The sequence below is a fragment of the Canis lupus genome, chromosome 28 (genome assembly GCF_048164855.1).
Source record: "Canis lupus baileyi chromosome 28, mCanLup2.hap1, whole genome shotgun sequence".
In the NCBI taxonomy this organism is placed as follows: domain Eukaryota; kingdom Metazoa; phylum Chordata; class Mammalia; order Carnivora; family Canidae; genus Canis; species Canis lupus.
The window spans coordinates 452,442-479,998 of NC_132865.1; the positions used below are offsets into that span (position 1 = coordinate 452,442).

At 45.5% G+C, this 27,557-nt stretch overlaps 1 protein-coding gene across 3 annotated transcripts in view; it reads right to left on the reverse strand.

The window, feature by feature from the left end:
* CPQ (carboxypeptidase Q) overlaps positions 1–27,557 on the reverse strand; it is a 407,631-nt gene that overhangs the window by 66,243 nt on the left and 313,831 nt on the right. For 2 of the 3 annotated variants that reach the window (XM_072803825.1, XM_072803821.1), the window contains exon 7: positions 5,578–5,779. The exons of the other annotated variant lie outside the window; for it this stretch is intronic. In XM_072803825.1, coding sequence (XP_072659926.1) covers positions 5,578–5,779 — 202 coding nt within the window. The remainder of the gene's footprint in view (positions 1–5,577; positions 5,780–27,557) is intronic. 3 annotated transcript variants of the gene reach the window in all.

The window sequence follows — 27,557 nt, forward strand, 5'->3', positions numbered from 1 at the left end:
TCAGCGGTGGAGCATCTGCCTTCGGCTCAGGTCATGATCCTGGAGTTTCAGGATTGAGTCCCACAAGGGGTCCCTGTGGGGAGCCTGTTTCTTCCTCTGCCTGTGTCTCTGCCTCTCTCTGTGTCTCTCATGAATAAATAAATAAAATATTTTAATAAAAAAAGGAATAAGTGAAATTCAGAGTAAATGGGACTTAGAGACCATTTTGACGTATGCTCTAGATGCCTGTGTGGTTTCTGGAAGGCAGTGCCAGTCAGTAGGAGGAGGGATGCATATTGAGGCCTGGTGGTTACCATACCTGCTTTGCATATAAGGGAACCAAGTCTCATCACCAGAATGTGTAGTTTGTGAGAGTACAGATCTTGTTTGTCGTCTTTACTATCGATTCCCTAGTGTCCTACAGCAGAGACTTAGTAAGGATGCTTAATAATAAATGAGTACAGACATACAGACAGCCACCAGACACACAAAAAGATGCTCAACATCACTCCCCATCAGGGAAATAGCAAGTCAAAACCACAATGAGATACCACCTCACACCCGTCAGAGTGGCTAGTATCAAAAAGACAAGAAATAACAAATGTTGATAAGGATGTGGAAAAAAAGGAATCCTTGTGCACCGCTGGTGAGAATGGAAACTGCTGCAGCCACCGTGGAAAATGGTATGGAGTTTCCTCAGAAAATTAAAAAAAATAGAAATACCGTATGATCCACTGACTCTGCTACTGGGTATTTATGCAAAGAAAACGAAGACGCAAATTCAAAATGATAAATGCACCCCTACGTTTATTGCAGTGTTATCTGCAGTAGCCAAGATATGGAAGCAACCTAAGTGCCCGTCGATAGATAAGTGGATGAAGATGTACACCCCGACTCCGCCCTGCCCCGCGTACAATGGAATACTACTCATTCATAAAAAAAGAATGAGGTCTTGTCATCTGCAACCACATGGATGGATCTAGAGGGCATCATGGTAAGTGAAATAAGTCAGACAGAGAAAGACACATACCATACGTATGTGTCTACATACCTACTCGTATGTGAAATCTTAAAAAAAAATAGAAGAAATAAAGCAGAAACAGGCTCATAAATATAGAGAACAAACTGGTTGCTAGAGGGAAGGGGGTTGGAAGAATGGGAAAAATGGGTGGAGGGGGATGGGAGGTGCGGGCTTACAGTTACGGAGGGAGCAGCTCATGGAGATGGGAGGTGCAGCACCGCCGACGGTAATGTAATGGACGCGTATGGGGACAACCTCACCGTGGTGTAGTGACGTGCTGGTGGGCACAGCATGGCACACAGACCTGCTAAATTACTATGTTGCACGCCTGTGCCCTTGAAACCAATGCAACATGTGTCAAATATACTTCCATCTAAAAATAAAATAAAATAAAATAAATGAATGTGGCTGAGAAAAATTAGATCATTTGCCTAAGATAGCACATGCGGTTAGAAGTCATAAAGCCAAAAAACACACATTCTTTCCAGCACACTGTCCAGCACATGCCAACAATATTAGGAAACGGTTGACCTTCAGATTCTGAAGCAGACGAGGAAACTCTTATTGGCAGATAGGGAATAAGGGTGGGTCCACTTCCTTAGTTCATGTTAAGAGAGTGTCTCATTTTTTTTTCATTGATGTATATTTTATAGAAGAGTTTCTAAAGAAAGAAGATGTTCAAGAAGGATGCATATGAGGACTTGGGGAAAGCACGGATTAGAGCTCATTACTGACATTTTCAGACTGAAACAGACTCCTCCCACTCTAACCTGGACTCCAGAATTAGGGAATCAGGCTAAACATTAGGATATAAAGCCTGTCTGCTACCTGGAGTTTTCCACTAGAGCCTAACCCAAATCCCTCTTAAAGTAGTCCTGTTCGTGTTGTCTTTGAAAGAGTCGGAACAGCCATTTACCATTTTATGTAGGAGAATCATTAAATTACTAGAAGATATTATTCAGCATCCTCTTTCAGTTTTTATTCCTTTAAGGGAAATAATTCTAACTCTTCTAGGTTTATATCATTCTTCTAACATTCTTTCTACTTTTTTATCTCTTCTCTCAGCATCCTTTATTTTGTCCACAATCCCAAGATAAGGAACCCAAAGCTTGTTTAGGAAACAATTATTTCTGTGTTTTTGTTTTCTCCTCTCATGTCAGATTTACAAGAATTTAAATGTTTCCCAAAGTTAAACTAAGAACTACAGAGGAGGCAAAGTAGAAACTACTGAACTTCACCTCAAAGAATTGCTCACTGGGCACGCCTAGTAATCCAAGAACGATATTAATGTGTGATTCAAATGTCAGACTGTGGGATACAGGAGTGTTTTGGAAATCTAGAAAAGCAATAGAGTGCCATGGGCTGTTAAGGAAAGACCCATGAACACGGATGAATAGAGAATGAGCCTTAAGAGCACCGAGGATTTGAAGGGAAAGAATTAGAAGGAATATAGAAGAAAGCGACAATGGGAGCAGGTTGGAGTATAAAAATGTCTAAACAGGGAGTTTATATGGAAAATACATCTAAGACACTTTCTTTTAAAAAGCATCCTCCCCCCCTAAAGCCTTATACTTATGTTGATAGTTACCATGTCCGTATGGACATTGTCTAGACAGATGAAGGATAGTATCTCTCCTCTTCAAAGATAAAATTTTCATGAATCAACGTGCTTGGCTTCTATAATTAATGGAAATCACGTTGAATGTTAATTCTGTGTACTTAATTAGTATTTCACTACTGAGGACACATGGAACATGAAAAAAACTGGGGACCAGCCATCAGGCTATGGAAATTTTGTAGGTCTATTAGGACATGATAAGGACTCAAAAACAAAACAAAACAAAACAAAACAAAAACAAAAAAAACAAAACAAAACAAAAAAGATAAGAGCTCAATAAACATTTACTGAATCAATGGAGGAATGAAAGAAAAAGAGAAAGAGGAAAGATGGAATCTTGGAACATTATTTCTCATTAATTTTTTGAAAAGTTAGGTGAGCAGTTATGTAAATCATACTTAGTATTTCGAATTCCATCTCCAGGTTTAGGTTACTACAACTTGCCGGGTTCTCAGGAACACAGGGTATACAGCTGGCAGATTTTTATTTTCTTTCTCTAATTAACTATGGTTCTTCACCTTTTTTTTAAAGTTCTCGAAATTTTCAATAGGCAACAAGAGATACAATGTAAGCAGTTCCATTATTTCTTCCAGAAACAGCCCACATTTGAAATATCAGAAGATAGCTCAATGGGAATAGGGGAAGACAGCGATAATTTGGCTCTATCTTGTAGATCCTAAAAGACATGGAAAAGAATTCCGAGAAACATTAGCTGCAGTCTAAGTGACCCACTCCTCATCTGCAGAGGTACGGAGGGGAGCACAATAAGGAATGTAAGAAGTTATTTACAATAACAAACTCCTTTCCCCAGGGGTAAATTTTTCCGGAGCAGGAATGTACTGAAATCCTTTGCATAAGCAAGAGCTGAGTAAGACAAACATTTCAGACACTGCCGTAGATAGGGAAGGCCATCTCGGCATTCCAGACTCGCCTGCGTTGTTGCACATTGTGGGAAAAGGGCCACCAGCCTTGAAAACAGAGTGGCCTGTTCTCAGGGTAAGTTCTGGAGCAGGATGGCCTTGGCTAAGCTACTTAGCCCCTCTGAGTCCGATTCTTCAACTGCGAAACAGGGATCATCGTACCTTCCTCTTAGGATGGTGGTTGTATGGAGAAAAAAGAGCGTCTGCCAAAGCCTCACAGAGCGCCTGATGAGTAATGGGAACCCAGTAAACGGTAACTTGCATCAATTCTCTAGAAACCACAATGGGGCTCAGATTCCTCACTTCACTCCCGTTCGCTGGTGATCAGACGTGTCCCCACCTCGGCAAGAGGGAAAAGGCCCCCTTACCTTTGTGAAGGGAATCAGACAAACCTGTTAATTCCAAACAGAACCATTCTTACGAAAATCTACAAGGAAGGAATAAGGCTAGAGCAAATTCTCAGTTACCCAATGCAGCAGAAGGCAGCAATCCCTGGGAGCAGGGAGTACCAGGCCCTTTGTTCCACTTCTGTTTTGGGTTTCAGCTCTTCCTCGCCCCCCACCCCCAGCCCCGCCTCCCACTTCACTCCAGTTCACCCACAGTCTGTTAGTCTTTTCCTCACATCCACCACCCCGCAAACTAACTCAGATTTTCCCAGTTTTTAAGAAGACTCCTATTGAAAAACTTTAGGCTCAGGAAAAATCTAGAATTCAAATCATCCCAACAACTTAAAAGGGCAGATTCCCTCCCCTTAGACCTTGATCATGATTAAAAATGACAGCTATGTAAGGAGTCTCCGATCTGTCCAGATGATGCACAGCGCCATAAATGCACACGCTGTTTCAAGATATTTCAGTGTGGCTAAAACATACACACACCACCGAAGAGAATCAAGGTCCTTGTATTAGAATAAAGGAAAGCTCCTTCTATTTTTAGTTATGAAACATTATTATAAACCTTAAGACCTCAAATGTGCTTTTTTAAAAAATCGATATCTCAAGAATAAGCTTTTTAAAGATCCTAAATCCGTGCAGTGCGCTACTGAAATCTACTCTGAGGGCTGGGGAAGGGGGAGAGCGGGAGTGGGTGGATCTAGGGAGAGATAGTTGGGTTTTTTGGTTTTCATTTGTTTGTTTGTCTTTTGTTTTCAAACCTGTGAAATGTTTTATAGCCACAGAAATGGTTTTGGAAACAATGACACTAAAACTATTGAAAAGTTGGACTTCTGGACTTCCTGTTGGCATAACACAAATACAGAAAAATCTACAAAGAGATCCTCTAACAAAGCTTTCGATTATGGATATAATGAGGGAACAACTACAGGTCACAGACGCTTGCTACCATCAATGACCCCTTCCTGTGGCCAGTCTAGGTCAAACCGGTGAAGTGGTGTAAGTTTGTCTTCTGTGACTTCCCGAGGCCTACTCCTATTCCGTAAGTTCACCCCTGCCCAGGATTTGTCTTAAAAATATCAACCTAATAAATCACCGATCAGGGGAAATTAGTTTCTGTCCAACCTCTCACAAGAGTCCACGTTAAGAAACAAATGATTAGTAGGAAGCACCCAACCCTCAAAAAATAAAGCTCTGCCGGTAAAACCTCAGATACCGTGGGATTTAGGTAGCGGGTTATTTGGGTCAGAGATTTCCTAGCACAGAACCAAAACTGGAATCATATCAGTGGTAATAATTGCCTTGTACTCTATTTCTCAAATTTTGGTCATGGGATCACCATTTGCATACCTGTTAAAAAGAAAATAACCAAAAAACAAGAACAGATTTGCAGGCCCTATCCCGGAATCATTAAAGCGGAATTTCTGGGAATGAGGAACTTATGATTCGGAAAAAGACAAGTAGGTTAATGAACACAAATGAATATTATTATTCCAAGTCTAGAAACCATCCGATTATGCTTTATGGACCGAGCCTCGGGTTTCCGTGCGGTAAGAGGCCTACCGGTACTGCCGGGCGTGTTGGACCCGCGTCGTTTTGGGCCAGTAGCAGTACCTGAAGAGCACCGCCTTCGTCTCTTGGTCTTACCGGGCACTCCGGCTTGGATCCAGAAGTTAATGTCCGTCCCTTCTCCGGCCCTGAAGACCCGCGTGACGTTGACAGGCTGCAGCAGGCGCATGACCTCCTCCACGATGGCCCTGGCCTCGTCGCTGCCGGTGAACTGCAGCCCAGAGGGCAGGAAGGTTCCCAGGTCGGACTCCATCACCAGGCTATAGTTGGAGACGTTGGCCTACGCGCAAGAGAGAAGGTGTGGTTCGTTACCTGCCGCCGCCTTCTCCCCGGGACCGCCCAGCGGCGGCCAGCGGAGGCCTCGTCTCCTGCCCTTCCTGCCCCTGCCCCTGCCCCTGCCCCTGCCCCTGCCCCAGGTCTGCTCTGCGTATCAGCTGAGCCCTCAGACATGCGCGATTACTCCATCTGCCACCTGCCACACTCGAGTCGACTTGGAAGGATTTAAAAAAAATATGATGAAAGGAAATACAAAGCCTCGTGTTGCAGTCACTCGGTTATTCACGCGAATGCCTAGGGAAGCGGGGTCGGATCCCTCCTCCGGGGCAGGTACCTCCACGCGGCGTCCGCCAAGCTCGGACAGACAGAGGGACGCCCCGAGGACCGGTTTCTCTGCCTCTTTCCTCTAATAGGTATTTGATCTTATTCTAATCGTCAGCTCTGCTGAGGCTTAAAGACATCCAACTGACAGGTCGGTCTTGGGTTCCTGAGGCTGTGGTTCCTCCATCTGCTGGCTCTCCAGGGACGGGGCTAACAGGACCATGCGTGAACCTCCACGCTCTCTGGTGCGCAGCCACGGCTGCAACCCTGGCAACAGTCAGGCCGCTGGCTTGGAAACTCCTTCCAGATGCAGAGAGAGCCCGCGGGTCCCTCACGTCACTGGACGGCCCTGCGAGGGCCAGGGTGCAGGACGCCACCCACCCGCCGCCGGGCTGCACGACAGCCGCCACACGGCCCTGGGCTCCCAAGTGTCAGGCCTAACCACCTGTTTCCCAGGACGCCATTCGCGTCTCCACAGCTGATCAACTACCACCGACAACCACCCGGTTGAGTTACTCCCTTGCTATCCTCGACGGCGCTGCTAGTCATTCCCTATTCATCAGCTAGAAAAGTCAACAGTAACAGGTGTACGGGGCTTCTAGAAAACTCTCGCATTTGCAATCTCCTTTTATCTGCTCTGTAACCCGTGAAGTACACAAAGCAGTTCCGACGGTTGATGCTGTTTTACAGAAAAGGACTGAAGATGAGAGGTCAAGGGATTGTAAGCAAAGTTTGCAAATGGTAGAGCTGGGGTGTGGGATCCTGTGCTCTCCAGGACTCCAGGCTGCATGGTGGAGGGGTAGGTGCGGCCTGTTACAAATTCAAATGAGTTTCCACTTACATAACAATTGGAGGGTTGCTTTTTTTTTTTTCTAGGGCAGAGAGGACGTTGCCGGCTTTTATGGGACCCACAGGGTGGCCCCGGGAAGCCAACGTGTTGTTGCTGCTGTTATTTTTTTTTTAAATAAATGTATTTTTTATTGGTGTTCAATTTGCCAACATACAGAGTAACACCCAGTGCTCATCCCATCAAGGGCCCCCCTCAGTGGACGGAGACAGTTCACCAAGCAGACGCCGTCTCATATCTGCACCCTCATGTCTAAGGGGTTTCCGTCTTCACGGGGATCTTCAGAGAAAGACCTGAGGCCTGTCATCTCAGCTTTCAGCTGGGGCTACTCAACAACAGCAGCAGCACCTGAGCTAATAATATGCCGAATATCTGCATCGATGTCTCAGGTTCAGGGCTCGTGGTGCGAGGTCAGAGAGCTGGTGGCGTCTGGCAATCCTAACCTTCTCCCCTTATAGGCCCTGCTGCTCCCGACCCCACTCTATCGCCTGCACGGAGAATAGAAACACAATATCTGCAAACGAAAACACAAGCGGATCACCTTCTAGGTGAGGGTTTCCATCCTGCAGGCTGATCCCATCCTTCTAAGGAGAGAATTACAGAAAGCGCCCTAATCTGGCGCCATTTAGGTCCAGGTGGGGCTACGTAGGACTTTGGCTGTGAGAGCAGCCCGGGGAGGGGGACATCGCCCCGGAGCTCTACTCCTCGCAGGGCTGGGCCACACGTCGGGGCGGTGACTAGCCTTCCTGGGCACGAGGCCGGTCATCCTGGTCGGTGGCTCCTCCATCTGCACGGCGGGACAAGCGCGCTTCACCAAAGCTCGGGTACTAAGCCTGTGCACGTGGAGCTTTGAGCACCTTCAAAGCAAAGACCTTTGTGGGCCAAAGTGGAAGTGGCTGCATGAGTTGAAGCCACCGGGACCCCTCACATGTGCATTAGGGACTTCTTGGCCGTCTTCAACGGCAAGTGAGCAGATGTCCTAGGGATGGGGGCTCCACGCTTTGCAAAAGCCCCCGTACAACGTCACAGCACGTTGCCAGCAACACAGAGAATAAGGTACCCAGAGAAGCTCCCCAAGGAACCCGCGGCAGCCGGAGACAGAGGGGATGGATGGGCTTTGGGATTATTCAGAGCGGGATTGAACCTCGGATGGATCAGTCATCAGCTGTGTCCTTCGTGCAGCTTATATATAACCTCCCAGCTTCTTCTCTACACAACAGGTGGGGTAGTGGCAGCCAGTGCCGAGGTGTGCCTCCCAGAGCCTCAGCCCTCAACCCCTCCGCTACCCGGCCTGCCATCGCTTCCTCCCAATCGTCAGGCCGCAGGTCCTCACCTTTAATTTAAAAAATACAGAGTCTGGGGCAGCTTGGGTGGCTCAACGGTGTAGCACTGCCTTCAGCCCAGGGCCTGATCCTGGAGACCCGGGATCGACTCCCAGTCGGGCTCCTGCATGGAGCCTGCTTCTCCCTCTGCCTGTGTCGCTGCCTCTCTCTGTGTCTCTCATGAATAAATAAATAAAATCTTAAAAAATAAATAAATAAAAATAATAAAAAAAATAAAAAAAAAATACAGAGTCTGTAGTCTAATACACAGACCTTCAAGTTACTTTTCACGATCCTAATACAAGGTCTCCTCGGGCAGAACTGATCATCCCAGATCGTGACGTGACCTGATGAAGCAGAGGGAGGAGTAAACGAAACAAAAGCAAAAAAGCAAACAACCCTTTCCCCACAATTTCCTTCCAAGTAGGAATAAAAAAACCCTAAAATAACAAAACATCTTTTCAAGCTGAATTAGACAGATGTGCAGATGTCGGTAACCCGGAGTTCTGGCGTAGGTGGAGACGTGTTTCATTTCTATGTGTGTAGAGTTTTATTAGCTGCTGCTGCCCTGATGGCAACACTCTATTGTTTTCTATTTATATATAAACATCTCCATCTGTTCCCACTAAAGCACTAAGAAAACACGCCCGCGCCGGCCGTGACTGTTGTTTACGGAGTCCCTGTCTCACCGCTAGCACCCGGCTAAGGACTCGGACCCCGACGCCTCTGCACCAGGACCCCGGAGCGAGTGAGCGGGTCACCGCTGGGACGCCTGCCCCTCACCAACACCTGGTCCCCGCTGCACCGCCAGCTGCTGGGGACGCACCGGGGTCACTGGAGAAGCTGCTCGTGGGCAGCGACAGGGCAGTGGAGCCCCGCTCACGTCACCCAACTGTCTGGGCCCGCAGCGCTCGTCCCGCTTCCGGGGTGGGGAAGCCTGCTCCCAGGGCCTGGGGCCGAGGGGCCGAGGGGTCGAGGGGCCGAGGCGGAGGGGCGAGGAGGCCACAGCTTGGGCAGCCAGGTGCCCTCCGTGGGCGCCCACCAGGCCCTCAGGACACAGAGGACAGCTGTCTGTCCGGGGCGACGAAACTCGTTCGTGCCGTGTGATGCACATAATGCGAGGAAGGGATGCGCCCGGGTGGCCTGGGCGGGCGTCGTCAGGTCAGGTGACGACCGCTCAGGCTCCAGGACTCAGTCTGGCACGGGGATCACCTCCCATCACCGTTCCTTTCTTTCTTCAGTCCTGGGGTGGGGGGGTCAGGTCACTCTGCAGACGAACAAGGCGGGTAACTAGCAGCGCTCCTTGGGTGCAGCCTAGACCCAAGAGGAGAGCTGTTTCCCCAGCAAAAGATGACGTTTGTGCCCTTGGATTTTGGGAAATTCCAGGCAATTCTTCTTCAGAAATATAGACTCACGTCCAACAACATCTCCTCTCTCCCCCAATTTGGCTTCTCCTTTATTTGAGGCTTTTATTTTCTCATAATGTAGGTGACGTGTCATTGGTTTTTACCCTACGGTGAACCTGCAGTCCCAAGATCGGATGAAAACCAGAGACTCCTAATTGTTCCAATTCATCATGTCGCCTCCTCGATTCAATCTTCAAAGAAATCGGCTCCATCCTGATGGAGCCGAGTAGGTCCAGTTACCACTCTCCCACCCACGATGTAATATTTTACAGATGCCGCTGCTTGGTCAGTGGAGGGCTCAGCACAAGTCCCCAGAAGCACGGACGACATTCTGCGCCGTGGCTGTCGTCTTCTCCAGCGGCGCACGTGACCTCGGAATTCCCAGTCGGGGTGGAGGTGGAGCTGGGCTTTCTTCACAGCACTTCAGCCCAAGCAGCTGTCGTGTTGGATAACAGGCCAAGAGGAGGCTTTGCTCTCTGGTCACATGGACCCTGAAGCGCAGCCTTCTATTTCTGAGGGTCGCCAGCATTCCGTCTTGAACATCCTTGTGTCCCCAAGAGAGAACCAGGAGAGGATGGTGACAAGGCACAAGGCCACAGGTTATTTTTATTTGACAGCCAGGCTGGCTGTGGCTCAGGGGCTCAGGGGGGCAGTCTCAGGGAAGTCACATTCCTATGGACGCTGCAGACACCCAATGTGGATCAGCCACCGGCTTGTCCGGGGACGGGGACAGAATGAGTGACCCTTGAAGATCCGTCTGCAGCCCTATCACCCTCTGTGTGTGCACGGAAGGGTTCTGTCGTGAGACGAACCTGCGTTCTCAGGCAATCCAATTTTTACAATGTCCCTCGAAGCACTCTAGATCCAGTGAATTCTCCTCTCGAGCTGGTTAAGGCCCCGAGACAGCCTTGAAACGCACTGAGAACACCTGACCCCTCCATAAATGTCACTATGGCAACCACGGTAAGTGCGAAGGCTGAAAATACTGCATAAACATAGGCTGAGAGGAACAAGAATTTTATTTGTATCGCAGAGGAAATACGACTGCTGTACCCGCATTTCCTCAGGAATGGAAGGACGGCCTTATCCAGGGTGCTCAGTAGACGGACTCAACAGGCTTCCAAGGCAGGTTCATTCCAATCGCAGTTTTTAATTTTATTCCTGCACGTTGAAGCAACATAATCAACACTTAGAATCAGCGGGACTCAGGCCTCCACAAAGAAATTTTGATTCTTTTAATAAAAGGCATTGGTCAAGTGTTTCATGCTACCAGATTCATACACATTTCGATACGTCCCCATAGACGAGACATGTCCGGCACAGCCAGCTTTGTGGCAGGAGCCTCCCCTGCCTTATTCATTCTCCATCCTCCTCAACCCCGCCTTCCCATGGCGTCTCCCTGGCCATGTCTCCTCTTGCACCCACCACACTCCCATTCTTCCCCGGGTTCAAACAGAAGAACAAAATTGCCTAAATGAGGGAAACGTCCTTCAGTTGACTTTCTTCTTCAACACCGTTACATGCTAAATAAACATAAAGAGGGATCCCCGAGTGGCTCAGCAGTTTAGCGCCGCCTTCAGCCCAGGGTGTGATCCTGGAGACCCGGGACCAAGTCCCACGTCGGGCTCCCTGCATGGAGCCTGCTTCTCCCTCTGCCTGAGTCTCTGCCTCTCTCTCTCATGAATAAATAAATAAAATCTTAAAAAAAAAAAACATAAAGACAAGTTTCTTGGTTTTGACGGTGTGTTTTACTAGCCAAGACACCGCTTTCCAGTTGACTTCTAATCCCCTTTTCCTGGCTGGGAAGACTACAGCAGCTTCTTTACGGCATTCTCTAAGAATAACAGCTGAGTTCATCTTCCTCTAAGTGGACAGACTATTTGTTTAAAAAATACAGTATTTATTTTCATGTCCTGCAAAAATAGACTATTCCATGTACTAGAACCCAAATACTCATTCAATCCTAGGGCATATCATATTAGAACACAATCCTTCATTCCACTTTTTTTACAGCCTGTACTTGGGATTATGACAATATTTTCATATGCTTTATTTGATCAAGCAGTCTTCACTAATACTGGTAAAGATGCTAAATACGGTTTTAGACGTTATTTTGTTTTCATAGTCATGCCTTTTTTTTTTCTTCAAAAGCACAATAGAGAAAAACACAGTAATATGATAATATGAGCTTCACAGAGGTTGGTCTATTCAAGTGACTTCATGCCCACCCCTCCCCCAGCCTTCTATTCCTACAACACCATACCCTTATCTAATGTGCTGGGCTATTGCACTTGATTCCATTTTTTAAAAGATTATTTATTTGAGAGAGAGAGAGCGAGCACATGAGAGCGAGCACGCCTTCTCCCTTTTAGAGAGAAAGGGAGAGAGAGAATCTTAGGCAGACTTCCTGCTGAGCATAAAGCTCAATATGGGGCTGGATCCCAAGACCCCAAGATCATAACCTGAGTGAAAATCAAGACTCAGACACTTAACCACTGAGTCACCCAGGTGCCCCCAATTTGTTTTTAATACGTACCTTCTCCAGAAAGGAGTAAAGACTTCCTATAAGAAAAGATCCTAATAGGGGCACCTGGGTGGCTCAGTGGTTGAGCATTTGCCTTTGGCTCAGGGTGTGATCCTGGGGGTCCTGGGACCGAGTCCCACATCGGGTGCCCTGCAGGGAGCCTGCTTCTTCCTCTGCCTATGTCTCTGTCTCTCTCTCTTTGCCTCTTATGAATAAATAAATAAAGTCTTAAAAAAAAGAAACGATCCTAATGTCATACTTTAAAAGTATTCAAATATTCCAGAACCAAGAAAATGCCACGAAGGCAAATATCACATCTGATTGGACGTCTGCCATATCGGCAGCTGAAACAACAAAGCCCAGCACATAGTGGGTGCTCAAAAATGTTTAAGGATAAAGAAAGTCACAACCAGGAAGTCTGACATGATACCCTATCAGCAGTGTGAGGATATAATTTAGCGCTAGCTCACCCTGGCAGGGTAGGAGGGAAGATTGATGTATCACAGAGCTCTCACTATCTAGGAAAAGAAAGGAGCTTCTTGAAAAAAAAGCAACAATTTCTCCGGCACTCAATTCTAAGAGGAATTATTATGTGGCTCCTTCTATGAGGAACATTGAACAAACTCATAGAGTCTCCGATAACGGTTTTTACAAAAGAGGCAGAAACACTTTTCCTAACATGATTTCCTACATATTGATCCTCAATTAGAGCAAAAAGCAACATATTAAGTCATATTTCAGTAAAGGTGTTTCTTCAGGAGCAAACGGTATTTATTCAACAGTTATGGAGATAGCAACAGGGCGTAGGGTGGCCACACATCCCGTTTGCCCCGGGTAGTCCCAGTTTATATCCTTGGTCTTGGTATGATTCGTAGGATCACCCCCTTACTCTTGCAAACGTTTCCTGGATTTAATAACAGACCATCTTGCCGACCTGCCTGGGAAGGGGTGTGTATATAAAGATGACAAAGATAGGCTTGCTCCCCGGCAGAGGCAATAACTGATATTAAGTGTGTTGAGTTTATGAAAGAGACATGTACCAAGACGGGAGGGCAACTACTGGAAAAAAAAAAACAAAACTGGGGAGACTGTTAGAGGAGGTGGGGTTTGGCCTGAGTGATGCCCCTCTTGTTGGTTCATCAGTGTATCTGCAGGGCCTAGCCAAGAGGCATCTGATAATACTTGTCAAATTGATAATTGAATGAATGATACCGTTCTAAGAACCCAAATAGTGTTGTCCCGATAGGGAGCTTTCCAAGAGCGAAGGGGAGCTTATACAGGCTCTTCTGCAAAGTATCCCGCTCTCAAATATCAATTGTCCCTCCGAGAAATTTCGTAGGAGTTAGCAAAATCACTAGTGAGCATTAAACTGCAAATATTTGATGGAGCTGGATTTGACACTTGCCTACTCCTTGGCTTGTGGGACCTCAAACGCTTGGCTCTCCTCGTGCCCCACCGGATGGTCCTTCTCAGTTTCCTTGGCTGGTTTTCTCATCTCCCCGATCCCTAGATGTTGGGGTGCTCAAAAGCAATCCGAAGGCTTCTTCTTTTCTCTTTATACACTCACTGTGGCTGCTCCCATCAGCTTCATCGTTTTAAATAAATCTACACCGCGATGAGTTCCAGTTCATGTTTCCATGCCTCTCTCCTGAAGCGCAGACTCCTATCCAACAGCTACTCAGCACCTCCACTTAAACGTCTAATCCTGCATTAGTTTCCTATTGCTGCTGTAGCAAATTACCACAAATTCATGGGCTTAATAGAACACAAATTTATTCTCTAATAGTTCTGAAGGTCATGAGTCTTGCTGGGCTACGACCAAGGTGCTGGCAGGGCTGGTTCCTTCTGGAGGCTCTCAGGGAGAATCTGTGTCCTTGCCTTTTCCACCTTCTAGAAGCTTCCCTCATTCTTTGGCTCATGGCTCCTTATCACATTGCCTTGTCCTGCATCTGTGATATTTGCCTTTGATCGTCTTGTCTGCCTTTTATGGGGAGGGTCCAACTCAGTAAACCGTGTATCCACCCTTCTAGTTGCTGAGTCTAAAAATTTTGGCAACCCAACGTTTTTGACCCCTCTCTTCTTTTACATCCCAAATGCAATCTGTCAGCAAATCCTGTCGGCTCTATTTTCAAAACAGATCTACTGTCTAATGGCTTCTCACCAGCTCCACTGTTCTCAGCTGGTCTGAGCCACGGTCATTCCAATGCCTGGAGTATTGCAATAGCCTCCTGTCTCCCTGGGTCAGCCCTTGCCATCCTTCAGTGCAGTCTCTACACAGAAGCCATGGATGGATCTAGAGCGTATTAGGATGAGTGAAATAAGTCAGTCAGACAAAGTCAAATACCACGTGATGTCACTCATGTGGAATTTAACAAATTAGACAAACAAGCAAACAGAGACAAATAGAAAAATAAATAGGCTCAACTACAGAGACAAGCTGGTAGTTGCCAGAGGGGAGGTGGCTGGGGTGGCTGGGTTACATGGGAAGGGGATTAAGAGTAAAATAATTATGATGCGGACTGAGTAATGTATAGAATCGTTGAATCATTTTCTTGTTCACCTGAAATGAACGCTGTATGTTAATTATAATTGAATTGAAAAAACAACCTAAGTCTGATGCTACTTCTCTTCTCTCAAGCCCTCCATGTGGCTTCCATTTCCCTCGGGCTAAAAGGGAAAATCCTCATATTTGCCAGTAAGACCCCAGATGGAGGTAGAGCCTGACCTTCCATAACTTCTCTGACTTCACCTCCTACTAACCTCCACTGCGCTTCCCCTGCTCCAGCCACCCTCAGTTCCTCCATAACGCTGGGCTCCTGAAGCTTTCGCACTTGCTACTTCTGATTGCTCCCCTCTTCCTCTCACTCCTTTCAGGGCTCTGCTGAAATGTCCTCTTCTTAGAAGGTCTCCCTGACCACCTTAGAGAAAAGAAGACCACCCACAACATTCCTGAGAACACGTCCTAATCCCTTATTCTGCTCCACTTTTCTCTTTTGTACCAATGATAAGAATCTACCTTCTTGGTCTGTCCCTTCCTGGAATAACATTTGGTTCCTGATCGCAGGGATTTTTCCTTTTGCATGTACGGAGGTAGACTATGTAACGGCTATAAATCCTTCCGCTTCCTATACACATGGCCCTTTTCAGTGGGAACTTGACACTCCTTTCACCAAGAAGCACAATCTCTTTCCCTACTCTCTGAATCTGAACTGGCCCTGGGCCTATCTTTGGCCAATAGACTCTGGCAGAACTGACCACTTGTGACTTCAGAGCATGAACCATAAGAAGCCTCACAGTTGTCCCCTTGACCTTTTGCTGCCCTGAGACCGATTATGTAAAAATGTGGGGCAAGTCTCCTTGAGGCTGACGTACCATATGAAGAAAGCAGCCTCGCTGAGAGCCAGCTCCAACTCCCAGTCACGTAAGTGCAGCCATCCATGCTGAGCATGAGGACAGCCTTGGTGACCAGATAAAATACGGGATACCAGTGCAATCTGAGGTTGAGATAAACAACAAATACTTTTTTAGTGCAAATATGTTCTGTGTGATATTTGGAAGCATGTACGTTCCCTAAGGACAGGGTGCCTGAAACAGCACCAAGAACACATAACAGGTGCTCAACAAGTATTTGTTGAATGAATGAATATTCTATATTATTGCTTCAAAAAAGGCTCATGTGTTTATATGTAACCAGATAAGTGGGAAGTTTGGAATTTTATCATTTAAAAAACTAAAGAGTCTAATTTGTAATATTGGCCACATGTTAAATCATCCTGCCTCTGCTAGACTGGGTTAAGGATTGTAACGATGAGCCAAGCCAAAATCATTGTCAAAAAGCACCTTAGTTTTTGCTGAAATGCCCAGGTACTTGCTCAGTTGAATTCCCAGAATTCTTCACCAAAAGAATGGAAGAAATGATCTTGGCCAGGAAGAATCTGGGGAAAAGAGCTACTGGTTACTTGGTTCTATGATTGGAGAAGTCTCAGGTTGTCTAAGAATATCGAATTGAACCCAAAGAAGGCCGAACAAACTAGCCACAGAAACATCCCTACCCAACAAAATCAACTGACGTTGGGGGGAATGGTGGTATATCCAATGGCTTGTAGGGTCTGGTGGCTGCAGTGGCCAGCGTGGAAGGAGACGGGAGGCAGAGACATTGGCAGTAGGAGAAGAGCTCAGAGAGAGTGACTCCCAATGGGGCTCATGAGGAGGGATGGAGGAGGCCTGTGGAGAATACGGACCCTGAGGACCAGAGGGTCTCCAAGATGAAGAGACGGGGTCTCTGAGGACACTATATTCCCTGAGCATGTACATGGAGAAAATTCTATGGCCATGCCTATCTTTAGACCTCTCCCATGAACTTCAGACTCCTTTATCAAGTTGTGTATGTCACGTGACCTCTCCTTATGGATGCCCGAGATCTCAAACTTAACATCCTGAACTGAGCTCCTGATCTCTACCTCGCCCCCCTCTACCCAATTCCTCCCATTTCAGCAGTTCAGGCCTCAAACTGTGGGGCCACACTTGACTCCTCTTTCTCTCACACTCTAAATATAATCCACCATCAGATCCTATTGGCTCTTTCCTTAAAATACATCTGGTCCAAGCCACCGGTATTGCTCACTCAGAGGAAAATCACTCTTGAGGCCTGACGTGATCTGGACTCCTTTATATTGATGACCTCATGTCCTTCGACTTTTCCTCCACTGTACCTCTTCAAGCACACGAGCTCCTGGCTGTTCCCTGAATCCACACACAGGCCTCCAGCAGCTCCTTTGCAGCAACTACTCACCTTCCCTAAAATGCTCTCTCTCAGGTACCCACATGGCTCACTTCTTGTCTTCTTCATGTCTTTACTCAAACACAACCACCGTGATGAAGTCTCCTGGCCCTCCTGCAACTCAAACTCAAACCACTTCCTCCCCACACTCCTGATCTCCGTTCCTTGTCTTATTTTTCTCCTTAGCTGTCCCCTTCGTCTAACACACCACTACTTCTTTATCCAGTTTGTTATCCGCCTTGATGCCTGGACTGGAAGCAAGACATGGGCAGAATTTAAAGCAGTGCCTGGAACTCAGGAGGCTCTCAGTCAACGTGTGCTGAGTGAATGAATAAATATCTGTATTTATGTGTTTAAACACGTACGTGTGTGTATACATGTGTCTGTCACAGTGCAGGCGCGTAACTAGAAGCTATTTTGGATCACCGTAGTGGTGGCGAAGATGGTGATGATGATGATGTGGCTGCATGTTGATGATAAGGCAACAGCAGTTTTTCAGATTTTTTTTTATAATCTTCACAAGAAACACAGGTTCCACAACTAAAGTCGTAAGCTGAATCTTTAGTGAATACTTTATAAAGCTTTTAAAAATACACAAATGCTTTACAACGTTCATTGTAAATGCTAAAAAAAAAAAACAAAAAAAACAAAAAAAAAACTTCCAGGAAGACAATATAGAGTGACGGCAATATAAAACGGCATCAATAAACATAAGTGAAATTTTTCAGTTCCCTTTAGTCATGGAATAATAGGATATTTTTACTCTGGAAGCTGTGTGGCAAAAGCTGGCTCCTTCTCAAATGGAAACAGGGGCTGAATACATCCTTAGCAGACCCTATGTCATCATTATTTTACCATTTGAGACTCACTAAAATAAAATGGCCATCATTCATAGGAGAGTAGAGGATGAGCAATAACAGCTGAATTGCCAAGTGGGTGTTTAAACAGAATTTTCCCAAATATTAAGTAATTAAAAAAAAAAGTAAGGTTTGGTATGCTTTAGTACAATATAAGGATAATAACACACAGTGTAATCAGTAAGACTCAATTATAGAAACTAATAAATGCATCCTGGGACTACTTAGAGCTTTAACAATTGCTGTGCATACTTTGTAAGTTTTAAAGTATTCAGACAAAATGAAGGAAAAATAACAAACAGATGAGGCAATTTGGCTTCAAGAAGAGTTAAGATAATTTAATAGGTATAGTTTAGATAAAAGGAGGCTAAGGAATTATAGCGATTATAGAAAAATATCCAAGTAGGTACCTGTATTGAGCTAAGGGAGGTATAGAAAAACAATTTTCCTCATCTGAGAATAGTAATAAGCAGCCCCAGTAATCACCTAAAGGTAGAGGAGGAAAATAGCTATGGTAGAAAATAGCACCAAATTATGTCAGAAATAATTATCATTCTGGGAAGCCACCCGAGGACCACTGAGGGGAGACTGAACTTGAGAAATGCTCAAGGCAAGTCGAATGAAAGGAGTCAGGTGCACAGCTCTCACCCCAAATTTCTCTTTGGATATCTGCAATCTCCAACAGGGTATCGCTGGTGTGTGAAGGAGACACAGGTGATTAGGGTAACGATCCTGCAGGAGTTGACAGTCTCAAAGTGGAACAGATACTACAATTCCCACTTCAACGGTGATTGCCACTGGGGAGCTGGAGGAGGTGATGTAGAGACACTAAAATGGCATTTGACACATTCCTCTGTCATTAGGTGAAAGAACTTAGGCAAGTTACATAATTACTCTGGGCTTCAGGGCACTCATTTGTAAAGTGGGAATAATAAGTTATGGTGCAGGTTCAGTCCAAGGTAGGAATTCTTAATCTGGCATCCTTTGGGGGTTCATAAGTTTGGAGGTGGCCTGTGAACTTAAGTGGGAAAAAAACTGCATCTTCATTTTCATTAACCTTCAAGTGAAATTTAGAATTTCCCGCAACTATGAATGTAAGTAACAACCACCGTAGTTAGCAGAACCTGTCACTTCGTCATCCATGGAAATCACAGATATTTTCATGTCACATTAGACTTGTAGAAATCTCAAAACAGGGATCCCTGGGTGGCGCAGCGGTTTGGCGCCTGCCTTTGGCCCAGGGCGCGATCCTGGAGACCCAGGATCGAATCCCACGTCGGGCTCCCGGTGCATGGAGCCTGCTTCTCCCTCTGCCTATGTCTCTGCCTCTCTCTCTCTCTCTCTCTCTGTGTGTGTGACTATCATAAATAAATAAAGAAAAAAAATATTTAAAAAAAAAAAAAAAGAAATCTCAAAACAATCTTTATGCTCATTACTACTTTGAAATAACTAGATAATACAAGATCTTATTTTATACATTTTTTTAAAAAAAGTATGACAATATCCTAGTTTAAAATTTCTGATAACTATTTTAATAAAATTCATATCCTTGTGATATTAGGCATTAAAAAATATTTGAGAAGATGTCCACAGTGTCAGATTGTCAAAGTGCTTCCTGGAACAAACGGTTGTCACAATCCTCTGTTGGATAATTGGTAGCTTTATTATTAAGGTGATGATGATGATGATTCCTATTATTGTTATTATTATTAAACTCACTAGAATTTGTTTGCCCTGGACATCCGGACTGGAGTCTTGGTTCTGTCGCATGATGGCTATATGCTTTTGGCAGGCCATTTAATCTCAGGGATTCATATCCTCTTCAACAAAAGAAATGGGATCTATCTAAATGGGATTTTCTGAAGATTAGATGAATTTATTACATGTATTCTAAGGCATGCTATATATATCAAACTATTCAATTCTCTTGGGACTTTTTATTGTTATTCTCACCAACAAAAATGATCAATAAATAGAAGAGCCATATAAATGATCACCCAAGCCAGGATGCCTTTGAGATGAAAGTTCAATAATTATGGTAGGGAAATGGGTGGAAACTGGACTATGTCAAGTAAATCAGAAACCAATATGCTATTTAAATGCTACTTTTCTGGGACACAGGGGTGGCTCAGGGGTTGAGTGTCTGCCTTTGGCTCCGGGCGTGACCTTGGGGTCCTGGGGTTGAGTCTCACATTGGGTTTCCTGCAGGAAGCCTGCTTCTCCCTCTGCCTGTGTCTCTGCTTCTCTGTGTGTGTCTCATAAACAAACAAACAAACAAATAAATAAATACTGCTTTTCTGATGTTTTTGTGTCTCTTATTTTGCCACTATAAAATTCAACAGATAAACACCAATTTCCCGGCTTATAAGAATCACATTTTTCTCCTCTTTTAACATTTTGATTAGAAGGACATTTTGCTTTTGATGCTTTCTATAAGATACTTCCCAAATACCAGACAAGAAACTAATTGTGCCATATATTAGTTGTCATTACTTGTCCACAGGCAAACTTCATCATACAGAAAAAGGCTCTGGTACTTCATTTTATACCTTAGCTAAGTTATTTACATTAGTATCAACATAGATCACTAAATTTTAAATTTGGGGCCCTGATTATTGATTAAAATTCTTCATAAAGGTTTGATGTATGCATAAGATTGATTTTCACATGAGGCAGAAAAGGCAGTAGAAATGACCAAATCTTCATATTAGATCCTAGAATGTTCGGGGTTAGCAAAGACTAGTAAAACCAAACATGCATCTGGAGACTTCCAAGCAGGTACTGATCAATTTGATAAAGCTTCCTTAGTACCAAAAAATTGCTAGAAATGATACAGGAATTCAGCAAAGTCACAGGACATAAGATTAACACACAGAAGTCTGTTGCATTTCTATACACCAGCAATGAAGCAGCAGAAGAGAAATCAAGGAGTCAATCCCATTTACAATTGCACCAAAACCCATGAGATACCTAAGAACAAACCTAACTAAAGAGGTAAGGATCTGCACTCTGAAAACTATAGAACACTTAATGAAATAAATTGAAGAAGACACAAAGAGGTGGAAAAACATTCTAAGCTGAAGGACTGGAGAAACAAATATTGTTAAAACATCTATGCATTCGATGCAGTCCCTATCAAAATAATACCAGCATTTTTCACAGAGCTGGAACAAGCAATCCTAACATTTGTATGGAACCAGAGAAAAATGCAAACAGCCCCAGTACTGTTGAAAAAAAAAAAAAAAAAAAAAGCTGAAGGCATCACAATGCCCGACTTCAAGCTGTATTATAAAACTGTGGTCATCAAGACACTGTGGTACTGGCACAAAAACAGACACATTGATCAATGGGACAGAACAGAGAACCCAGACATGGGCCCTCAACTCTATGGTCAACTCAACTTCAACAAAACAGAAAAGAATATTCAGTGGAAAGAAGACGGTCTCTTAAACCAATAATATTGGGAAAATTGGACAGCCACATGCAGAAGAATGAAACTGGATCATTTCCTCATGCCATACACAAAAATAAACTAAAAAATGGATGAAAGATGTAAATGTGATACAGGAATCCATCAAAATCTTAGAGGAGAACAGAGGAAGAAGGAACCTCTTTGGCCTTGGCCGGAGCAACTTCTGGTGAGACACGTCCCAAAGGCACAGGAAACAAAAGCAAAAATGAACCATCGGGCCCTCGTCAAGAAAGAAACCTTCTGCACAGCAAAGGAAACAGTCAGTAGAACTAAAAGGCAACCTACGTGATGGGAGGAGATATTCACAAATGGCATAGCAGATAAAGGGCTGGTATCAAGATCTATTAAGAATTTATCAAACTCAACACCCAAGATACAAAGAATCCAGTCAGGAAATGGGCCAAAGATATGAACAGACATTTCTCAAAGAAGACATACAAACAGCTAAGAAACACATGAAAATGCTCGACATCACTCATTATCAGGGAAATACAAATCAAAACCACAATGAGATCCCACCTCACACCACTGAGAATGGGGAAAATTAACAAGACAGGAAACAACACATGTTGGAGAGGATGTGGAGAAAGGGGAAGCCTCTTGCCCTGTTGGTGGGAATGTGAACTGGGGCAGCCACTCTGTACAACACTGTGGAGGGGCCTCAAGAAGTTAAAATAGAGCTACTCTACGACCCAGCAATTGCACTGCTGGGGATTTACCCCAAAGGATAAAAAATAGTGACTTGTAGGGGCACCTGTACCCCAGTGTTCATAGCAGCAATGTCCACAGTAGCCAAACTACAGGAAGAACCCAGATGTCCACCAACAGATGATGGGTAAAGAAGATGTGGTGTACAGATACATGGACTATTACTTGGCCATCAAAAAGAATGAAATCTTGCCATTTGCAATGAGTAGATGGAACTAGAGTGTATTATGTTAAGCAAGATAAGTCAGCCAGAGAAAGACAAATACCATATGATTTCACTCACATGTGGAATTTAAGAAACAAAACAGGTGAGCGTAGGGGAAGGGAGGGGGAAAATAAGATAAAAACAGAGAAGGAAGCAAACCATAAGAGACTCAACTATAGGGAACAAACTGAGGGTTGCTGGAAGGGAGCTGGGTAGGTAATGGGGTAACTGAGTGGTGGGCATTAAAGAGGGCACTTGAGGGTCACCTGGGTGCTCAGTGGATGAGCATCTGCCCTCAGCTCAGGGCGTGACCCCGGGGTCCCGGGATTGAGTCCCGCATTGGCCTCCCTGCATGGAGCCTGCTTCTCCCTCTGCCTGGGTCTCTACCTCTCTCTGTGTCTCTCATGAATAAATAAATAAAATCTTAAAAAAAAAAAAAAAAAAAAGGAGGGCACTTGATGTGATGAGCACTAGGGGCTACATGCAACTGAAGAATCACTAAATTCTACCCCGGAAACTAATAATACACTGTGTATTAACTAACTTGAACTTAAAAAATATATACAAGAAAAAAAAATAAAAGCTTCGTCAGACTTTTAGGAGAAGCTGTCTGGTGCTTAAAAATGTTAAATTAAAAATAAAATGGAAAAAAAAAAGTAGCCGGATTGGAAATACAGAGAAAAGCCTGGGTTCAATAACACGTCTCATAATCAGATGGTCGACCCTGAAGACACATTTCAGCTCCTCGTCAGGACAAGGAGAGGAGTTTCACACAGCGGCCTCTCCCCGTGATGCTGAGACCTCCCCGCTGACGACCAAAAGGTTTTAATCCAGGGCAATCTTTAGATTTAGGCAGACTTCGATTGTGTGCAATACAACCGCTACCCTCGGTTTTGAAAAGCTATACATTTAATGTAATTTTATTTTTCTTTTAAAGCTTTATAAATCCCCATCGCACTCCCTACAATTGATAATCCTTAAATCAAAGACGTAGAGATTGCATTTCTTGCAACAATCTCACTGAGTCATTCCTCAGTTCCTTCTCACCTCTCTCAGGCTCCACCATTATTTTCTAGTTTAAATTTGAAAATATAACATTTGGCATTCTGCAGTTCTAGCTCAAGAGGTGTAAATGGTGTTTTATTTAAAAAACGAAAGGATGTTTCTTTCACCATGATTCATGCATGAGGCACGTTTAAGAAGAGGTGTGGTCTAGACTGTTGTAGTTGCTGGTAGCCATCCCCTTGACGTCCCCTGGGCTTCCCCTGTCAGTAATAATCAACGCACAAACATCTCACCACCCTCTGTCAGTGGTAAACATCCGCTAAAAGAAGGTGGTTTTATACTCGGAAGCCTGGGAAGCATTTTTCACTTAATCAGAGTAGTCACGGGAGAAGCGCACTTCATTCCACTTGAAAATTTCAATACGAAGAGTCCACAATTGGTGGCTCTTAGGAAGATAATGCTAATTTAATACTTCACACATGTCACTTCCATATAATGAAATAATTAGCTGGTAAGAAAATTATATCTGCACTCCCAATATTTTTGCACAATAGGGGTGTCAGTATAATTAGGCATTAACTACAGTTTCAGGGAACTGAAGGTAGAAGCGTTGTGTACAATGAATATTTTCTCCATCTTTATTTGCTCCATTTTTGACTTGATTCTAGAAAGAGTTGCTTAAACGGAGACCTTCGGTGGGAGCTGTCACTACAGTGATTAAGGTAATTGCCTCAAAGATGAACCGATGAATCGCACGGCGGTCAGAGCCTCTCTGCAAGCTCCTGGGGGAGCCAACGGGCCGGGCACGTGGCCCCAACTCTGTTACACTCTTGAATTTCTACTTTCCTTCCCATTCCTGATGTATTAGGCTTTGGCGGGCTGAACTACCCACGAGGGGCAGCTCTTGGTCGCAGCCACCTTTCACGGAAGAAGAGCCAACACGGTCCCTTCTGGCAGCGACAATTGTCGCACACATTCCGTAAACGGTGTGCCAGGTAAAGCACTGCCGGGCCGGGCTCTCAGTTGCAAAGACAAGAACGTGCTAGAGGTGATGAGTCAGTTCATCTCCCAACCAAGGAAGGAATGGACTGGAGTCCATGGGCTTAGAAGCAAAACAAACGAAGAACTGGAATAAGCGTTGAATCCTTCGTTCTCGGAGTCAGCGGATAACGATTAGACGCCTCTTTGGCGCGATTCCCAGCTCCCCTCCCGACACCCCGTCTCCCTCCGGGGGAGAGGCCCACAGGCAGCCCCTGAGGCGGATGCGATGCGGGCACCGTAGTCCGGAGACCGCGCGGCTGCCTTCTTCTGCACCTGCTCCTCCGGCTGCCTTCCTCTGCACCTGCTCCTCCGGCGTCCTCCTGGGAGGACGTGGTCTGGGATGTCCTTGGCGTCTGAGGTTGTCAGAGAATATCAAACACGCGGAATCTCTGTCCCAGCCCAAGCGGGGATCCGCCCCAGCGTGTTTCTGTCCGCGGCGTATCAGGCACAGCGACCTGCAAGGAGGCCGAACCTGACATGTGGGGTCCTGCTGCATTTCCCAGGTGTCTGAGCTTTACGCATGGAGAGAATATATAAACGGATGAATCCAGAGATTATTACCATGGGATTATCTCAGGGACGCGAATTTATTTTTCTTTTCTTTTTAGAATAGAGGCACTGGGAGATGTCCCGAGGTGGTATCCCGGCGGGGGGGGGGGGGCCCTCTGATCTGAGGGCAATCTTTTAAATAGTGGAACGAGTCAATAAATAAATAAATAAATAAATAAATAAATAAATAAATAAATAGTGGAACGATCTTAACATTTATTAGCATGAGAAGGCGTTTCATACCCCTGACAGCTTTACTGTGGACGTTTTCTGATTTTGTCTCCCGTCCAGCTAAAACTTAGAAAATGCCCCCAAGCTAAGAGCAGATTACAGCAAAGATTAAAAAGTTCTTTTTTTTTTTTTTTTTTTAATCACTGTAGCCAGATTTTAGAGAGTTAACTTCTGGAACAAATAAGTATATTTATTCTTATGCTCTCCCGAGCAAGTGCCAATATAAAATATTGAGAATTACCGGTGACAGCTCAGGTCTATATGATTATACGACATCATCCAGCCTAGGACTCCAAAGTGTCATAGAATATGGTTCTTTGTGGTTGTCCTCAAGTTTCGTGAAGGGACTTCTCCATTCTTCCGTTCGTGAGTTTGCTACAACCACCATGCCTGGTCTTATTGGTGTGGATTACTCCAGACTATGACAAGTGGCGTACATAGGAAATCCTATATTTAAGATGGGTAGCAGAGAAGTACATGGTTCCCGAAGTCCCTATGGCTGGTCGTGGGGTAGACAAACTAGGGCAAGGTCAGGTTCTGTTGGGGCCTCATCATTTTCACGTATGAAATAAGGAAAACGGTATATTGCCTGGCAAGTAGCAGAGTCGTCACTATTACCAAAGCCTATGAAAGGGTTCTTTTATTTATAAATGATCACGCTGATGCGAGAGATTACAACGACTTCTAGCGAATAGTGCGAAGCCGCTATAGATTTGTTTGGGAAATGGGATCTTTCACGATTTTTGACGGTTTCTCTTCTCTCCGTGAGTCTATCCAAATGGATTTTCAGATCTATTAAAAGGAACAAATGACTTTCCCTTACGTGGAAAAACAAATGGACGATTTTCACAGAGAACTTTTCCCTCCATTTACGTTCTCTTCCCTTTGACCTTTCCTAATCCAAAGGACAAAACAGCGTGATTGCTTCCCATTTGGCTCTGCGGGGTATAATAAAGTATTTTCCAGAGCTTTGGAGAGGAAAAAGGCCATGCAGTTATGGCAGTGAGGGGGAAAGGATGCGTGCCGTACGCTCTCGCGGCCCTCCGTTAATGCGGGAGACCTCCCTGAAACACCTCCAGGTGCTCACTGTAGCCTTCCCTGTGATTTCATGGGGTCGTGCATCTCCCTGGACGAGTCTTATTAAATGAAACTGTGGAAATCTATAAAAGCCAATTATACTCCTCTTTTAACTAGTAATGGAAATTCTGTGGAATCTCAGAATAGTTCACGCTATGAAACCATTTAAAACCTTTGTTGAGAGGCCTTGTTGAGCTTTTAAGACGTGCGTTGTTGTTTATATATGTTTTGCCGTGTGGGGCATGAAAGCCCTTTAGAAACTCGTTCTCAGAACTCGCCTTCAAGAGAACTCTGAGACCGAAGCAGTTTAGAGAAACTGGTCACTAGGGGTAACCTCCGCTTCTAGAAAGAACGATCTCAAATGCAGGACAAGCACTTGATGAGAATATGCAAGGCTGAGGTCTTCCAAAAAGAGCGTAAGGGACGGAAGCCCTAATCTTTTGGTCGGGGGGAGAAACGATTCCAAGATCAAGTCTATCAGGGGGCGAGGGGCACGTTTCAGGCACCACGGACTTGGGTTAACACGCGGAGGGAGGCCCGTTGGGGCGAGCGCCACCGCGAAGACAGGAGGACACGGGGGACTCCGACTGTCGTCACGGTGTGTCCCCCGCTTCTGCTCCTCGGCTCCCGTTGGATCCGCCGCCCTGCGAGCAGCCCACTGATAATCCCGCCGACTGTGGCCTCAGGACGCGGCTTCTTAGAGGACGGGGTGGACCCAGCACCCGGGAGCTGCTCCCCGGCGCCACGGTTCCTGGCAGCCGCCGCCTTGCTTCTCGCTCTGTCCCCAGGCTGTGCCTGACGCAGGCGCGTGCAGCCGTGGATTCGTGACGTGGATTCATGGCTGTGGCACAACACCCGCAGCAGCCAGCAGGAGGCCACGGCCTCCCGACCTCCCGACCTCCCGACCCCCCGACGGCCGCGGGTTCTCAAAAGATGTGGTGTCTGGGGGTCTCCTGGGCACAGCCTCCCGCCCAGACACTCCGTCAGGCCTAAAGGTGAAGCCCTGTAGGCAAACCCATGGCTAAGACTAGGATGTGGTGACAAACGGTGAGTGACAATCGTCAGGCATTGGGAAGAGCCTCGCTAAGATGTACTGGAGTCTTTGTTTCCTGAAAAGACCCTTCTGTACGAACGGACTTAAAAAATATATGTGCTCCTTAAAACATCTTTGAATATTATTGCACTTATTTCCCTTAATAAAGGGCTCTGTCCTTGCTTTAGGAAATGTCGGGAGATTATCCGACCTGCGCGTGCCTCCGGCCGGGCCCCTGTCCCGCTCTGCGGCGCCGGGATGAGCTGCCACTAAACGACGGACAGACCCGGTTGGCGACGGCGCGCTCTGTTTGCAAAATACCCAGAGGACACACCTGTCGCCTCGTGAGGCCTCAGCTTCCCAGCTGTCCTGTAAGAGCCACGTGCTACGCATTGCTTCCACCG